At 41.6% G+C, this 18,678-nt stretch overlaps 1 protein-coding gene across 1 annotated transcript in view; it reads left to right on the forward strand.

Annotated features, from left to right (window-relative positions):
* The first annotated feature begins 2,769 nt into the window (after positions 1-2,769).
* LOC129339509 (uncharacterized short-chain type dehydrogenase/reductase y4vI-like) overlaps positions 2,770-18,678 on the forward strand; it is a 36,189-nt gene continuing 20,280 nt past the window's right edge. The window contains exons 1-10 of the mRNA XM_054994089.1: positions 2,770-2,857; positions 3,595-3,639; positions 5,431-5,531; positions 5,729-5,795; positions 6,947-7,035; positions 7,568-7,672; positions 8,532-8,599; positions 10,114-10,210; positions 11,686-11,876; positions 17,700-17,709. Of these exons, the coding sequence (XP_054850064.1) occupies positions 2,770-2,857; positions 3,595-3,639; positions 5,431-5,531; positions 5,729-5,795; positions 6,947-7,035; positions 7,568-7,672; positions 8,532-8,599; positions 10,114-10,210; positions 11,686-11,876; positions 17,700-17,709 (861 nt within the window). The remainder of the gene's footprint in view (positions 2,858-3,594; positions 3,640-5,430; positions 5,532-5,728; positions 5,796-6,946; positions 7,036-7,567; positions 7,673-8,531; positions 8,600-10,113; positions 10,211-11,685; positions 11,877-17,699; positions 17,710-18,678) is intronic.

Below are 18,678 nucleotides of genomic sequence, written 5' to 3' on the forward strand. Positions count from 1 at the left end.
AGGACTTAACCCTAGAACATATTGTGGACCCACAAATTGTCCACTCCTTGCCGGGGTTCAATTTGGAAGTGAAGCATGAGAAAGAGCTCTAGAAAGCAGTTTCACGCATGATGCCTTTCTGTAAGCAGGGAGAAGTCCAGCAGCAACACAGAAGTGTTTCATTTTCTTTGGACTGGAAAGTAAGTGTATGTGCTCTTGTGATACCCATCCATTGACGTGTTAGGACCCTTTGGAAGCAAAAAGTTTCCTTAGGCAAATAGCACAATCAATGATTTAGCATTTTAGGTTAAAAGTTCTCCACACATACAACACATAACTTTTGCTCTGCTTTGCTGCTCAAACTGTAGTAGTTTTTTTTTTTTTTTTGCTTTCTGACAACGTCGTCTTCCAGCTGACCTTTTCCTGGAGTCTCTCAGGCTCCTTTCCACCTTTTCACAATCAGAAAGTCCTCAGTCACTGACATCAGTAGTAAAGACTGACATAAAAGTGTATCGAAATAAACTTGAGTATGGAGTAACCTCATCCATGTTCCTCCAAGAGACCAAAAGGATATTTTGAAAGTATGCTGTCAAACAGAGAAAAATGCCAATTCTGCATGTGTTGTTTATTTGAAAATATATGCATTAAATAGTTTCAATTATTATTATCATAACCTTTAAAGGTTATGATTTTTGTACTCTGTACTTTGATAATCCTTGTAGCACACAGCTTTTTAATTTGTTTTTCTTGTCCCCTTCCTTCCCCCTTTTTTCTGTATCCCCTTTTTCTGTTTTAATAAAATAAAATATTAATAAAAAACAGAGAAAAATGCAGTACCAATACAGAAAATTCATAAAGAGAAGGAAGTGTTGTAAAAATAAACCATAAAAAGATGTGGGAGAAATCGCCAAACAAAGTTGTTTTCATACTACACTCTCCTCTAGAAAACCTCTCTCTACTTCATTCATACTGCTTTTACACTTATCATTTTTAAGCAGATTACCAAATATAAAAACTAGACCACATTAAATAGTTGTGAAAATCAATCACAAGCACATAAAATTTCAGGTTACTATTATCTTCTAATGAAAGAGGTAATGTCTCCATATGACCTATATTTTGGAGCAAACGAAAAATTAAAAGGTTTCTAGCTTCAGAAAAATAATTGCATTTGAAAGTCGCATGATATAAAGTATCTGTATTACCTGCACTGCAGTAACACACTCTATCAGAGTATAGTATCTTGAGATAGCTCCCTTGCAAAATACATGTTAAGGCATTTAGGCACGCCAACAAGCGGCAGCCTATACCAAAGAACGGTCAGATATGAACAAAATGCTGGAAGCTGGCCAGGTGGAAGAATACTAACAAATTAAGTAGAGCAAACATGTCGTGCTCTACTTTTCATGCTATTATAATCATGTCTAAATAATTTTTAACAATACTCAAAGATTCCTGTCTGGCAACTGAATTAAAGGAATCTGAAGATTGAGGAACTGAAGTTATTGCTCTATAAGTTTCCCAATGGGAAACATAAAAATCCTCTCTAATCAAGACGAGGTAGACCTCTTGAATAATTCTTGTAAGAGAAAAGACCTTCAGCCAAGCCCAAGCCTCAAAAATTGTCCCAGCATCACCCCCCCCTCCAAACCCCGTTGAGAACAGACAGCAAGGTCAGTAAAAAGGTGACAGCCCATCAACTGGAGACCTGAGGCATTAATAGTAATCTAAATTAAAGGTTGGAGGGGAAGGTAAAGATGTGTAGAAACAATGAAAGTAAAGGAAGGAGCAGAAGGTTTGAAAAGAGGAATGGAAAACATGTTCTTGTAGGAACAGTGCGATATTTCTATAGACTGTGTGATATTTCTATAGAGTTGAGAGTAACTGAAGGAGTGTAGGTGGTTTCTGTCCAGAAAAGTGAACTTTTAAAGTAGGAGTGTTTGATCAGAAGGGAAGAAGAAAGGGACGGCATTCAGGGCTTTCCCATGTAATCATGGAAAGAGTTTTAATAATCAATTGATTGGAGAAAGGAGAATAATAAAGAAACAAACCTAGAAGTGTGCTTGTGGAGCAGAAATAAGAAACAAAAACCAACAATTTGATAGATTTTGTGGAGAATACAGGCACAAACAATAAGTTTTGGTGTAATAAACTTCTTCCCAGATGTACATCCATTTTGAAATAGTCAATTTGATATTTATGTATCAGTGTTTGTCAGCAAAAACATTTAAAGTAAAAAAAAAGATGATGATTGTTACATAATATGTTGTCATGGGGGAAAGCCCACAATTCTTCCAAAATCACTAACTCTGCCCATCAATTCTTTTTCAACGAGTTTATTTTGCATTTGTGGAGGTGCAATATAAAAATTCCAGCAGGACAAGAAGTGCACTGTTTTCAAACACTTGTGGCACAATGAGTCAGAAATCGCGCTAGAAAGACACTATACTTCTGGAAGTTTAGCAAAAGAGTAGCGTCACACCAGGATGTGTAGATTCCGCCAAGGAATGTACAAACTAAACATACTGGAAAGCTTTCCACAGGTATTCTTTTGTGCAATTTCTAATTACTATGCATAGATGTAATAAATGGTGGTTGGCTCGTAAAAGGCCAGGGAAAAGCCATTGCCATTCCAAGAGATCTCTGGAAAGATGAAGAACTACATCTCCCATCATGCAGTGAGACTGATGGGTGTGCTCCTTGTGGAAACCACGTTTTGTTGTTGTCATTCCTTAACCTAAAGATCAGAAGGTGTTTAGTCATTAAGAGAAACTGAGGCAAACGGCTAGCATGGCAACTTATCTGCGTTACCCAGGCAAGGTGGTAATCGTGACTGGTGGCACCAAAGGCATTGGTCTGGCCATCGTGAAAGAATTTGGTGAGAATGGAGAAAACTGGGTATTGACAGAGGGCGGGTTAAAAATAAAATAAATAAATAAATACCTTGTGGACTAGAGGGTGCTTGTTAGCCTTTGATATACCTTATATAAAAGGTATGATTTACTTGGAATATATTCCAGAAGTGATTCATGGTACTGAAAACAGATTACAAGAACTATCCCTATCCACTGTGATTCAAATTCTAGGTGTGGGGGGGGGACTAGAAGTGGTGTGGTTTCTATTTTAATAGCAAATGAAACTGCAGCTGCTGAATTTCAACCTGTTGAGAAGCTCTCGAAGCCCAGACTGCCAGAATACAAGGTGGCAATCATACTCCTGGATACACTCTCTGACACTAGGAGTGTGAGCCTGTGGGTGGGTGTCCATATTTCAAGAGTATAATTGTCAACTTTTTCTGGCTGGGTCTCAGTATTGAGGTAGACTTTACCTGTTGAATGCCTGATCATGAAGCTGCTATTAATTTTCAAGGGGGAAATGGTTTAAATAGGATGAGTAGATACAAAAGAAGAACAAATTCCTATAATTTTAAAATGCATAGCAGAGGCTTTCCCCCCTGTTGAAGGGGAGATCTATTGCCTTAATGCCCCCTAAGTGGGGGGAAGGCAGTAGGTGAGTCTTTTAAACGAACAAATAAAGCTAGTGTTGCACCTCTGTCTCTCTGTGGGTCAAACCCCTGAATTTTATCTTGCATTCCTTTCTCCCCTTGCCCTTCAGTTCGCCAAGGAGCCAAAGTAGTCTTCTGTTCCCGAGCATCTGGAGGTAAGGCTAGAGCACTTCTCCTTCCCACCCATGACAATCTTTCCTTATTTGTTTTTTAAATGTATGTGCTGCCTCTACAGAGACTCTTCTTCAAGCAGTTTACGAAGTAAAACTGAATAAAATCATAAAACTGCACACAATGTTAATTTTAAAAAACCTATTAAAACACTGAGTAGGGTAAAAGGATTTTCATAAAACAGGACTTCAGCCAGAATCTGAGTGTAAAAAGAATTTTAAAAGTACAACTCCTTGATTGAAAGTCCAGGTATGAGGAAATGTTCTGGCCTGCTGAGGCTAAAGGAGAAAGGCATTCCATAGGTCAGGTACCACCACTGAACAAGACCTTCCTCTGTTGGCCACACATATCACCTCCTCAGGCAGGGCTGGATCTAGGGTTGCCAACGCCCAGGACAACATAAGTCCGGCTTTTGCCCCACGCATTTGCACAGCACGCGCTCCCAACACTGCGCGATGACATCACTTCCATGATGTCATCATGTGGGGGCCGGAGGCATGTTGCCCACATGGCAAGCTGGCCGCCCTGATGCACGGAGCGCTGCAGAGCTGGCGGCAGCAGTGTGGGCGGCTGAGTGGAGGGCTGGGAGGCCGCCTGTGCCATTCGCCTGCCCCGCTGATGAGGCAGCTGGCTTGCCGTGTGATCCTTGTCCGGCGCGTGTGGCATGCCAGCCACCCCGTTGGTGGGGCAGGCGGCTGGCCTCCTAGCCCTCCGCTCAGCCTCATGCACTGCCACCACCAGCTCCAGCACACTGCCAGTGGCTGGTAGCCGTGCCCGGCGCCCCCTCTTTGGCGGCACCAGGGGAAGACTACCCCCCTGCCCCACCCCCGTCGATCTGGCCCTGTCTTCAGGCAAGGATTCAGAAGAGGACTCAAGCCGTCATGGTCTTGAAGTTACGAACCAACACTGTATTCATTGTGGCCAAGATCAGATACGCAGCTAGCACAAAACTTTTAGCGCAGGAGTGATATGATCCCCATATCTATCCCCTTATTCTTTCCTGTTTCCAATATATTTCAGGTTAGCAAATATAAAGAAAACATGAGGTTGAGTGTAGTAGAATCAGGAGCTAAAGTAAGCTGGAATGAGTGGCCAGAGTGGTACTCCTGTCTTGTGTTTCAGGCACTGCAAGAGAAAGAATATCGGCAAGTAATTTAAGTTCCATTCATCCCTGAGAAGAGTGTTGCAATTGCAAACACACTGAGAGAAATATGCAGATGATGGATCATCAGACCTTTTCTGGCTGTATATGACCTGTATACTCACTGGTCATCATTCTCTTCTCTTGTGTCCAGTAGGCAACAGTAGATAGGACTTTCCCTCCTCAAAGAGTTTCCCCATTTATAACAGAATTTGTTTATTTTGCAGCACTTTTAGCTTGCCTTTGTCCAAATGAAGAAAACAACCAAGACAGGGCAGGAACAGTTTTGATGCATTTAGCAAATGTACTTGTGTGTGCTTAGAGCTAGGGACGGCTGGAAAGGAAGATTAAGGTATACACAAAAGTGGGTTGCCAACCACCAGATGGCACCTGGAGAATTACAACTGATCATCAGGCTACAGAGATCAGTTTCCCTGGAGAAAAATGGCTGCTTTGGAGGGTGGATTGTATGGCATTGAACCCCACTGAGGTCCCTCCCCTCCCCAAACCATGCCTTCTCCAGCCTCTACCTCCAAGTCTCCAGAATTTCCCTACCCAGAGTTGACAAATCTAACCAAAGTCAGGTTTAGAAGGCTTGTTTTGCTGGCAACTGTTCTGTTGTATCCCTTTGCAGAGGAAAGGGGGCAAACCATTCAGAGAGAGCTGCAGGATTCAGGAAGCCCAGGTGATGCCTACTTCCAGGTCTGTGATGTCCGCAATGAAACAGACATTAAGGTAAGCTAAAACTAAATAAATAGTTGTTCTTCCTTGGGAGTTCTTCAGCATCTCCCAGAAATGGCTTTCTCCCAATGCTTCAAAGGGGTTTAGCCCAGAGTGGTGGTGGCTGCTTGCAGCTCTGGAATCACAGAACTCTTGATTCTGTTGTTATCCTTCCCCTGCCTTAGATCTCTCTTTATCTTCTGTTCCTGCAGAGGTTGATTTTGGTAACTATAGAACGTTATGGATGCCTGGACTGCCTGGTGAACAATGCTGGAGTTGGTGAGCGAATTCCAAACTGTTGGGGTCAGGGAAGTTTGGCATGGATGCAAGTTTAACTTGTTTAACAAAAGGTTCAAGGAACAGTTGTTGGATGTCTTTTGTGCAAAGAGGAAAAGACCTTGCAGGGGGCAGCAAGCTCTAGCTTGACCCGTCAGCAGGGGTGTACCTTCTTTCTAAAGGGTTTTTCCTTGTCTGTCTGCAGAATGCTATTTTTCAGTTTTTCTTCTAGAACTCTCCACACTCTCACTCAACTCACAAGGCAGCCAGTTTAGCTCTTCTCTTTGTTAATGTTCTATCCAGTTTATTAATTTTCTCTCCAGCTTATTAATGGAATGAATAAAGCTTTTGTTATTCTTCATTATTTCAGTTTTTCTGGCAGCTGCACAGGTACTCTGCCAATAGCAATAATATTGTAGATGGCTGTTTACAAACAAATTAAAGAAATCACAGTATCCTAAAAATACAAAGTATTTCTATAAAGCTTTTGGAACTCTCTTTCCTGAGACCCACACCCTTTCTAAAGAAAATACTGCCTTCTTTTAAAGAATAATTAACTTATGGATGTTGCTGTTCCAGGATGTAATGATGGCCTTTAGTTTAATTAGAGAATTAGACTGATTAATGGAGGATTGGCCCATCATTGCCAATTAGCCATGATGATGAAATGAAACCATCATACTACTTTTAAAAAAACAGTATTACCAAACAAACCAACTTGAAAACCATCAGCCTATTGTGGGGCTGGTGATCTGTTCTCTTCAGGGCTTTTTTTCTGGGAAAAGAGGTGGAGGAACTCGGGACCGCACAATGACATCACTTTGGGCCAGCTGGAACAAGGGGGGAGTTTTTAAAAGTTTAAATAGCCCTTGGCGAAAATGGTCACATGGTCAGTGGCCCTGCCCCCTGATCTCCAAACAGAGGGGAGTTTTGATTGCCCTCTGCGCCGCACGGCATGGAGGGCAATCTAAACTCCCCTCTGTCTGGAGATCAGGGGGCGGGGCCACTGACTATGTGACCATTTTCAAGAGGTGCCGTAACTCCGTTCCACCGCGTTTCCGCTGAAAAAAAGCCCTGGTTCTCTTACTCTTTGTGGTTCTTGCCTCTGTGAAACTCCCTTCCCTTTGATAGCCACTTGATTCTCTTGCAAACAGGTTATTTTGAAAAGACAGAGGATGTGAGTGCCCAAGATTTCCTCAACATCATGCAAATCAATGTTGTAAGCTGTTTGTTAGCATCAAAGGTGAATGTTTCTAACATATAAGAACTTTCCCTCTTCTCCGAGGGCAGCTGGCTTCCTCCAAAGTCAAGCAGAAAAAAAAGGCATGTGATTTTGAGGGGCAATGTGCATGTTAGTCCTCTGGTGCCCAAATCAGAGCGACTGGGGAAGGGCCATGATTCCACAACTGAGGACCTGTTTTGCACCCTGGGCATTCACCCTTACCATTTCCAGTTGCAAGAATTTCTGCTAGCTGTGCTGGGAAAGATCTCTGCCAATTGAGTATTCTAAGCTAGGAGGATTAATGGTCTGACACCAGCATATGGCATCTTCATAAGTTTTCTGTTTGAGTTCAGTAGCACCTTTAAGACTAATCAACTTTATTGTAGCATCTGACAAAGAGAGCTGTAGTTCTCGAAAGCTTACGCTACAATAAAGTTGGCTAATCTTAAAGGTGCTACTGGAGTCTACTATTTTGCAAATACAGACTAACACAGCTAACTCCTCTGGATGTTTGAGTTCAGACACACAGTTTCTCCTTATATTTTGTGTACAGTACGCACTGCCCTACTTACGGGAAACAAGAGGAAACATCGTCAATATTGCCAGTATTGTTGGTATTCTTGGGGTGAAGAATGGTGTGTCATATGCTGCAAGCAAGGTAATCCTTCCTGACCGAAGGACAGAAATGGCAGCCAACTTTTTTGAAAGTTCTTGTGCCTTTATTTTTTCAATTAAAATTATTTATAAATATATGCAAAGTAAGATCTCTTTGAGTAATATATAGCACATTCTAGACATTGATTCAGTGAGGTACACAGGATAGAAATTAATTACCAGGTTCATAATTCAATGAGATAGAATATAAATAAAATAAAGCATCCTGCTAAATTGTTATAAATCATAAATGTTGATTAGCTTTTCATATAGATGCCATGAAAATGTATTATTAACATGATCCCATCTTTATAAACAACAAGCATCATCTAGTGATTCCTGCTATTGCAATAAGTAAACGATCTATAACAAAACTGATTCTATATTTCCTCAAAATATGAATACCATACAAAGATTATTCAGGGTATTTCAAAGAAGATATTTCTTCTTATATTTTCTATGACCTTATCATTCCAGACCAATATGAATATGGCTCAGCATTCCATAAACATATGTGAAATACAGAAGAGTTTCTTAATGTCTTTTGATTATATGTTTTGCCTGTGTAGAAGGAACATAGCTATGTGGGACGGTAATGACTCAGATGCTGAAAGTCAACACTGCAGGATGAGGAGGCCTGGCCTACACACACTGTCCTGTCCTCAGTAGGGTTGCCAACAAGTCTTGAGAAAAAGAGCTTGTCTCTTTAATAAAAGCTTAGCAGTACTTGGATTATAGACATGATTCATGCCTATATAGTACTTAAAAACTCCCTTCTCTTTATGCACATCAGACAGTGGTCAAGAAGGCCAAACTGTTTCTGGTCTGTTAGCAATCCAGCTTGTTGTATGTTTATCTTGCAGGGTGCTGTTATTGCAATGACCAAGTCCATGGCCATAGATGAGAGCAAATATGGAGTACGAGTCAACAGGTAAAAATAGTTTTTATCCACACAGAACCATTAATGTACATTTACCATATGCAGAGGAACATCAGAAAGAAAGATGGGTCTTTCATATCCCAACACAAGGAGCTTCCAGACTAGGATAAAAAGTAAAGAGATAGAGATAATAGAGCCAGGGTTCCCAACATGGAGCCTGTGGGCACCATGACACCCACCCACACGTGTCCTGGTGCCCACTAAGTGTTTTCATAAAGTGGGTCTGGCCATGTGGGGCTCTTGCCCATTAGGGCTTCTGATTGTCCACTGGAGATCTGATTGGCTGTGCAGATTAAAATAACATGTCAGTTCCAGATACCACTACAGTGTCAGCTTCATTATGTCTCACTCCTTTTTCCCAATCTATTTTTAAAATCACCTTTCTTCTCCACTGCATTTGGGCTTCCTATGTGCATGCAGCTATGCATCCTGCAACACCCATTTTGTGGTAGGCTTCACCTGCTGTGACACACATTTTGTAGTTGTGCTCTTCCAAAGGTACCTGAAGAGAGAGAAGATAAGGAATTATAATAGATAATTGGCATTGGAAGAGTGTAGGATCCAGAAAATTAGACTGGGTCACTTTTCTGGAGAAGGTATAAATGCTACAAACACTCCCTATATTTCTTTTCACTTTCTAATGAGAAGAGAAACAGAAGGAATTGATTTAAGCAAAAAGCATCATAGCTTCTAGAGTTACGAGTTAATGAATCCCATTATTTTCAAATCTATTGGAATGCTCTCCTTTTCTATAAGAATGTGCATAGGAAGTGTCTTTAAAAATGACAGTTTATATCAGCAAATGGTATATCACCAAAGCATTCAAACCACTGCACCTATAGATAGAGAAGATGGGGGTGGGATGCATGGGTTCTGCATACTAGGGGTGTCCCCTATGTCTTCAGTAGAGCACAGCTTTGTAAATTGACTAGACGAAAAATAAGAAACTGGGGGGGGGGGGGGAGAAACCTGTTTCAGGAACTGAATCTGCTCCAGGAAGCCCAGAATGTAAAGAACTGCTGAAAGCCCACTTAAAGGAGGAAATGGAGCAGGAGGAAGAAGAAATCAACTTTGCTTACATCTTCCCCCCAAGAGCTTACAGAATCCTGGAGAAGGAGACAGGTGAAGCAGATAATATTTTCAGGCTGTGCAGCCCCAGTGATTTCTTGCAGCCCCCCCCCCCCCCGGTTTTTGTAACCAACTATACTAATAGTTTTTGCTACTGTTTTCCTTGTGCTGTAAACAAATGATTTAATTACACATGGATTTCTATTACAGAGCTATATCATGCCATTTTTTCTGGGATGTATAAATCAACAAATGCATAGGATTGTGAGATGAATCACTTTATATAGCAAGTAAGGTTGTCACAGAAGTTGATATATTTCTAGGAAGAAGAAGCTTCTTTAAAATGCATTCATTTGGGAACATGTTTCTTGATGTTTCATAATGCCCTTGCCCTCCTCCCCTTCTTCTTTTTAATTCATAATTATTTTGAACTCTAGCATCTCACCAAATGTTATACGGACTCCTCTGTGGAAAAAGGTGTCCGATCAGTCACCAAATCCAGAAGCATTAAATCGGAAAGCCAGAGATCAGCAGGCAAGTGTGTGGTGGGAAAACAGGAATTGTGCTGGTACAGATCTCCCTTGCTTTCCCATCCTCAAAGTGGGGCTTGAAGTTTTCCCAGAATGACAGCTATTCTCTAGACTACAGAAAGGAAACAAAGGTCACTCTTTAGAGTAGGGGAAACAGACATCCACACTAGGGCTACCGAGGTCCTCTTGGACTTCTGTTTTTCTTTGGAAGACACATCCTTGCTGGGCTCCCTTCCCTCCCCAAATTCTGCCCTCCCCATGCACTGCTTCTACATCTTTCAAGCCAGAAATGGCAGCCCTAGTTCTACCATGTCCTGGCCTAGGGAGACCATTTTACTCATATCTCAGAAGCTAAGCAGGATCAGCCCTGGCTAGTACTTTGATGGAATACTACCAAGGAAGTCCATGGTTACATTCTTCACTTTGCAGTCAGGCCTGGTTAAGTTTCCCTTGGGTAGGACCTCAAGCCAGACTAGTGAGACTTGGGAGCATAGACTGGAGCTGGAGGCAGGGAGCACAGGGCTTGCGCCTAGTGGACCAATTGATCCACTAGTGGACCAGTTGATCCACTAGGCAACCAATTGATCCAAGAAGGGAATCTTCCCAGGGCTCAGCTTAAGTGGGCACAGCTGCACGGCCACTGGTGCTGGAGTTCCTATGGCTGCATTGTGCATTGAAATAATAAAAGGGGTAGGAAACCTCTGAATGACAGAGAAAAAGGTACTGAGTACTAGAAGTCTAAGAATGATATTGAGATGTATGAAAATTATTAAAAGTACATATAATAGAAAATTACAAAAATATGAAAAAATGATTATAATTACAAAGTTAGAAAAAACATCATTACTGCAATAGGCATGTGTTATACGGAATGGACAAGCTACAAACAATGCATACAATAAAGAAAGGATGCTGGCTAAATTCATTTTTCATTGAATCTTCATGAGTTGTGAGCAACCCTCTGCAATAATTATGAAGGCAAAAATTGTCTTCAAAGTTGTGGATAATAAATTCTAAAACAATTAAAGCAACCCATAATTTTTAAACATATGTGAAATAGATTGACATATCAAAGGTCCAAAATGCGTAGAGCTATGTAGTTTCAAAGATCAACATGTAACATCAGTTCAATGCAACCATTATATAACTGGTTGGAGGAGATCATGACAGGTTGTTTCACAGAGGCAGGCAATGGCAAACCACCTCTGAGTGGCCTTGCCTTGAAAACCTTGCAGCGTTGGAGGGTGGATGGCGTTTGCTATAAAACAAGTTCTACCACATTTAAGATAGCGATAATAAAGGTTGTATGCACACTGGCACAAAAAATTACAAGTTAGAACTCTGCACCAACAAAACCTGAATTCTACTGCTATCAAATCCTGCCTCACCCACATTCAGCGCCTGAGACCTCATGATCTTATCTCACATGGGCTGAATATAGAACCCTACATTTCTCTCTTTTCTCTTACACATTTGTAGCTTATGGGACGTTTGGGTAGCCCAGAAGAAGTGGCCTTGGGCGTCCTGTACCTTGCTGCTGATGGAACTTTCTGTACCGGTTTCAACCTCGTGCTCAGTGGTGGAGCGGATATTGGCTTTGGGAAGAAGAGCGAGGTGGATCCTCAGTGTGACCCAAGTGTGAGTGGGAGCTCTCAGGACTCCTCCAGGAAGTAATAGAGCTGCAAACTGGGGTAGGGACAAGAGCTAAGAGTCCAGATGTCATTTATTCAAAGTCGTCCTTAGAATAAGAAGAGCTCCAAAAAGGCATTGCATCATGATGCTATAGCAAAAAGGGATAAAAAGTGAAAGAATGGAAAGTCAGTATGGTGTAGACATTAATGTTGGATAAGGGCAACTCATTTTATAACTTACTGGATGACCTTGGGCCAGTCACAGTTACCTAGACTAAGCTACCACCCAGGGATGTTGTAAGCAGAAAGAGGAAAGCCACATGTGTCACTTTAAACATTTTTTTTTTGAGAAAAGGCTGGATGAAAAGGGTTTGTAATGATTTTAAGTAAATGGGTGCATATGTCTTTAAATGCTTGGTGTGATATAGGTGAAGAGTGGGGGTGAAAGAGAGGGATGAGTGAGTGATATAACTGGTTGATGACTGAGGGTGTGGGCGGAGTGAAGGCAGTTTTAGACTGAGAGTGGAGAGCAAAGTTTCAGTCAGGAGAAAGCAGGCAAGCTGTGTGCTGCCTGAGCATGTTTAAGTATTTCTGAGAGAAATATAACCTGTATGGAAACCTGAACTGAGTATGTTTGTGAAAGAACAATCAGTCAGGGAAAGAGAGGCCAGCTGTGTGCTGCCTGAGCAGTTTTAAGCATTTCTGTGAATAATATTGAGTCAAGAGAAAGCAGGCAAGCTGTGTGCATCCTGAGTAAATTTAAGCAGTTCTGAGAGAAATATTGAGTGAGGAAAAGAGAGGCTAGCTGTGTGGTGCCTTAGCATGTTTTAAGTATTACTGAGAACTACTTTTATGAAACTGATATGCTTCTTGAAAAAATAAAAGTTTACTTTGTTTTTGTTATATCCTGGAGTATCTGTCATTGCTATATCCCATTCCTATCCTCAGGGCCACATAGAACCACGAAGGAGCCTCACACTTAGGCACATGACTAAAGGGGAAATTTAAGTAAAATATTTTGGAATATAATATTCTTGGTGGCAGCAAACTACCCTAGAGAAAGAAAGGGTCGTAACAGGGTTGCTTAAAGACACAACAATTCAGAAATTCTACACTGATCAAGAACACTCTGTTTTTTTTTAATTCTTGCAGGTTTTCTTAAATTGATCTCTCTACCTGGAGTCTTTACTATCAATTTGAACTACATCACATTCAAGTGATATTAAATTCCATGCCTTGAAAAGCGTGTAGAAATTCAGCAGGTGATAGTGTCCCAGTCAGTGCATCTCCACGCAAGGCAACTCTGAAGTTGAAGGTCCAGAATGAAAGATGGCAGCCCCAAGTTGGATTCAGCTTCACCTGGCCCAGACTCTGATGCTGTAAACAGAAACTCAACCTTGGAATGTCCCTTCTCTAAATTGCCTTTAGTTTGTCAGATGCATGCACCCAAGGACAACGGGACCATGAAATTGTTGAACTTCATTAAATGCTTCTTATTGATTTTCTGTTGAATTCCTTTAGTCAACAACTGTGCATGTTCTTATCCCAAATCCCGTCCTTCAATAAAGGCATGATTCAAAGTAGTGCTATAAATATGCTGTTGCTTTCTGGTTTTGATGCATAAATATGAGTTTTCATCAGGACCTCCCTCCCTAGTTGAGCTGAGTTTGGTACCCTCTCAGCTTCCCTTCCCTCACCTCCAAGCTCTCTGCCTGGATGGGTTTGCTTCTCCCCTTTCACTCTCTTTCAGATTGTTTATGAGTGAATTATGCTTGCTTGTTGGTGAAGGAACAGCAATTTTGCATGTCCTTCAAAAGTAGGACTTCTGACCAGAGTGGTGGTCGTGTTGGTGTATATTTCGTCATCCTAGGATGTGTGTGTGTGTCACGTGCCGTCAAGTTGCTTCTGACTTATGGTGACTTTATGAATGAAAGACCTCCAAAATGTCCTCTCATTAAAAGTCTTCTTGTGATCTTGCAAACTGGAAGATATGGCTTTCTGAGTCAAACCATCTTATTTGGGGTTTTCCTCTTTTACTACTACTTTCACCTTTTCCTACTGACTTGTCCAGAGAGTCTTGTCTTCTCATGATGTGACCAGATACAATAGCCTCAGTTCTGTCATTTTAGCTTCTAGGAAGAATTGAAGCTTGATTTGATCTAGAATCCAGTTTGTCTTTTTGGTTGTCTGTGATACCTTCAAGACTCTCCTCCAGCACCATATTTCAAATGAATCAATTTCCTTCCTGTCAGCATTAACCAACTTTCACATCCATTCACAGTAAAGGGGAACAACATTGTGTAGATTATCTTGATCTTGATCCCCAAAGAGACATCTAGGGAGACTGTCAAGCAATTCAACTGTTGAACCGAGACTGAAAAATGCATCCAACTTTTTCAAATGCCACCATCAAAATATGTATTGTCTGAATTTCCAGGGAAGAACTTAGGCACTCTGAAATATTTGCTCAGAAAACCTACAAAAATCTGAGGCTCCAAAAAAATAGTTGTGTCCCCCTCAAAACAGCTGTCATTCCCTCTTCTCTCCCCACCTTGGTGGACTTAGCAGGTGAAGTCCTGGGTCAGCTTAAATCCCTCAAAGAGCGCCCGGAAACTGAATTTTAAAAACAGTCTATTGCAATTAGGGCTTATTTTGATGATTTAGCAAAGCATATGAAAGGAGTGGAGATGACTTCATAACAGCTGAAGGGAAGGCTTGGAAAACTCTCTCAAGGATGCTGGAAAAATGAAAGTTTGTTTTCAAAAAAAGAGGGAGCTCTAGTAGAAAAGCTTGCAAACAGAGGATGGAGGATAAATGCCCGTTTTGAAGGTATCCTTCAGTTTTGGGGAGGGGATAGTATAGAAAACATTGTCAGGATGGATTACCCTACAAGTGAAGAGACAGCAAAAGAAGCCTGTGCCATGATTGTGTGGTTCATTGCAATTCCATAATTAGAATGTTAATTCTCTCTTCTTTCAGTTCAACAATGTCCAAGTTTATCAAAATCTTTCTATAGAAGCCTAAATGCAGCAGTGCCCAAACTATTTGAGAGAGTTCTGTCTCTCCAGTTTAATGGGGAAGGTGTAGTGATCAGGACTTTAAATCAAACCACCCTTTGATTCACCTTTTCATAATCAAGCTCTGAGTTAGCCTGGAGAGTTCGGAAGAGCAGGGCAATGGAAATGCCATTTGTTTAACTTGAACTGGAATTCCAAGTGCTGTAGGAGTTGTAGGGAAGTGAAGCCGGGAGAGCTCATGAGCCAGCTCTACAAGACCGGCGGGAAGGAGGGAGCAGGAGGAGGGGCTCCATAGCTTAATGCTCCTCTCAGTGCTTGATTTGCAGATCAGAAAGATGTGGAATTGTTTTTGTGCCTATAATGGACCCACCCCACCCTTCACTCTTCTTACTGCGAGGCAGATTTTTCTGCCAGAATTCAGTTTCCCTCCTTTGGCTGAGCTGCCCCAGGAACTTTGTACATCTCCAGGCGTGTGGGGCTGGCCTCACCTGCTGTCTCACATGCTAATAGTTTTCCAGCTCCTGCCCAGAGTTGGCAGCCTTTTCCTGTCTTTGACAGGCAGCATTTCTTTGTTTCAAACACATGAAGAAAGGGGCTTATGATATAGCCATATTCATAAGCTTCCTATTAATGTGAGGGAAGGTTCAACCGCTAACATAACATTCAAAAAGAAATAACCACTTTATTTAACAGGCAGGGATTGAGTCAGTATAGACAGGGGATGGAAAAAAGGGAAGGTAACATTTTGTTGGTGTTACAGAACATACTTTGTGTAACAGGCACAATAGTATCCTTGAAGATTATTTTTCATGTATTCTTGGTTCTTGACAAATCACAGTGTGATCTGCGAGGGCTTGCACTGAGAAAAACTTCCCCTAAAAAGACTTCTTAAGGGTGATGAGACTTCAAGTGAGTGAGATATTGCTTGAGTTGTAGCAGAAGATCTTGCTCAAGTTGCCAACTATGATTCATTCGGAAACAAAGCTGTGTTGTGTTTTGGGCTGTCCCTCGAGTTGTGTAGGCAAACGGTTAGGCAGATAAAAGGAGACCAAGGAGAAGCTTGGGGATACTTTGTAGTTGGTGCAAGTGGCTTGCCCAAGAGGTGGCTGGTTGGCAAACATTGCCAGGATCTGGACTCTATTGTCAATGTGTTTGTATGGGAGAAATTGTATGATGCTTTACCTATCTCTTTGAGGGAAAGGGTGGAGGCAAAAAATCCTCAGGCCCTATTGGCCACCATGAAGCAAGTGACCGGATAGGGATGAGTGTAAGAAAAATGGCGATTGTTACATAATACGATGTCATGCTAGAAAGCTGAAGGACATTACAAAACCCCTTAATGCTTACCAATTCTTTCAACGAGTTTCCTCAAGAGTATTCCTCAAATAAAACCACGCTCCTTTATTTTTCATTTGTTCTGGGCAATTAAAAAATTTCTCCAGGAAAGCAAGTGTGCTTTTTTCAAACACGGGAAACAGTACATTACCATAAATTTCTCTGCTGAACAACTGTGAATGCCTTCCCAATCAATATTTTCATTTGAATCAATGTTTCATTTAATTTATAGTAAAATGAGATGGTGTAACAATAAAAAATATACAAACATGACATACTGGAAAGCTTTTCACAGATATTTCCCTGGGCGTTCTCTAATGCAGAGATGGAGACAGCCAATAAAAGGTGGTTATCTTATAAACAGGTTAAAGGGGTGGAGTAGGCAGCTGTTTCAGGGCAAAGCTGTCATTATTCCAATCAATCTCTGGAGAGATGAAGGACTACATCTCCCAGCATGCTTTGAGACCATAGGTGTGCTCACTGTGGGACACCACATGTTGTGCTGTTTCCAGTTCTTAATCAAAAGTTCACATGGCTTTTAGTCATTAAGAGAAACTGAGGCAAACGGCTTGCATGGCAACTTATCTGTGCTACCCAGGAAGGTGGTAATAGTGACTTGTGGAACCCCAAAGGTATCAGCCTGACCATCCTGAGAGAACTGGGTGAGCATGGAGAGAACTGAGTATGGATGGAGAAGTGGGCAATTTCTGCCAACAGATACTAGGGTCAAGTCAGCCGGAAAGACTAGGAAAGACTAGGAATATCTTATCTGTGATGGAGAGAAAGAGGGAGGGAGGCAAATGAGCTATTGATATCCTCAGAGGCATTTGTGTCTATCTTTTGAACACAAAAAGGACACGTGGTACCTCATGGCATAGAGACTATTTGTTAGCCTTTGACATACTTGAGGTAAAAGCTGCAATTTGCTTTGGATATGTTCCTTGTGTTGAAAACAGGTTACAAGAACTATCCCTATCAGCAGTGGTTCAAATTCTGGGAAGGGCAGGGGGGGAGACTGGAGGTGGCAATGTTTCTGATGTAATAGGAGGTAAAACTACACCTGCTGAATTTCAACCTATTGTAAAGTTCTTGAAGCCCAGGCTGCCAGAATGCAAAGCGGTAATTGTACTTCTGGATACATTATCTGACACTAGAACTGTGAGCCTGTGGCTGGAGAGCTGTCTCTCAACCTCTCAGAGGAGCCAAAATGCAATGTGTTTGCTGTGGGTCAGTGGCGCATCCTGCAACATGTTACAGTGAAACAGCCTGCTTCCTTCCTCTGATATTAGTGCATGGGTTTAGTTCCATGGGTGGAATTTTCTTTGTTAGTAAGAATTGTAGACTGCATGAGCTCCCTTATCCTGAAACCAGTTGCTCCCATCCTTGTATCTTCTTGCTAATTCATGAATGTGGAGTTGAACTTCACTAACACCTGGCCTTTCTCCGGGGTGTGTGTGTGTGGAACCGGGACCCAACTCAACTTACATCCTTCTCCTTTACGTCTTCACAGTAACAGCCCTGTGAGATAGGTTAGACTGAAAGAGTGTGTTGGCTTGAAGAAAAATTACCAGTTCCTTTCACAGAGGCTTAATATGTAAAAATGGGCAGCTAAAGCTTTTCACAGCATGGAGGTGAGTAATGTCACCTGTTAAATGGCATCCATTTGGCTGATATTAAAGGGACAGGGCATTATTTGTGCCAGGCAGAAAGCTAGAGTAATAATACCCTGCCTATTCTGTTTGCACTTTTCACTCTCCCTGGGAGAATGCCCCAGGGAGCTGCTACTGCCCCATTGGGGAAACCTACTTATATCCATCAGTACATATAACCTTCCCCAGCTGGCAAATAGAAGTCCTCTTTGCTGGTTGTTTCCCATCCAACTACTAACCAAGGCCAACCCTGCTTAGCTTTGAAGATCTTATGAGATCAGGTTCACCTGGGCTGTCCAGGTCAGGGCAAGTGGCTTTTTTAATTGGGTAAAAAATTTCCACTCACCCACCCTTTCATGACATAAATAGAGTGAAACAAGAAAGACACCCCAAAACTTGTTGAGACAACAAAATCATCCCACACATTTAATTATTTTTATTATTGCTAATATTAACTGTGATAGAAAACAAGATAGGAACGTCTGATGATGAAGCAGTGAAACTACAACATCTTTGAGGTTAACTAATGAAACTATGGGAAGGTGGCCTAATCTCATAAAAACTGGCTTGTCAGCTAAAGTCAGTCATTTAATAAAGGCACTCCATCTAGGGTTGCCAACTCTGGCTGGGGAAATTCCTGGAGATTTGAGTGAATGGTGCTCCAAGAGGGTGGATTTTGGGGAGGGAGCTCAGCAGAGATGTGATGCCATAGAGTGCGACTTCCAAAACAATAATTTTCTCTGTAGTCTGGAATCAACTAATTCTATGAAAACTCCAGGCTCCACCTGGAGGTTGGCAAACACACTCTGAGTGCCTTCCTAAAATGGGTGACAGATTTGG

The sequence above is a fragment of the Eublepharis macularius genome, chromosome 12 (genome assembly GCF_028583425.1).
Source record: "Eublepharis macularius isolate TG4126 chromosome 12, MPM_Emac_v1.0, whole genome shotgun sequence".
Lineage (NCBI taxonomy): Eukaryota > Metazoa > Chordata > Lepidosauria > Squamata > Eublepharidae > Eublepharis > Eublepharis macularius.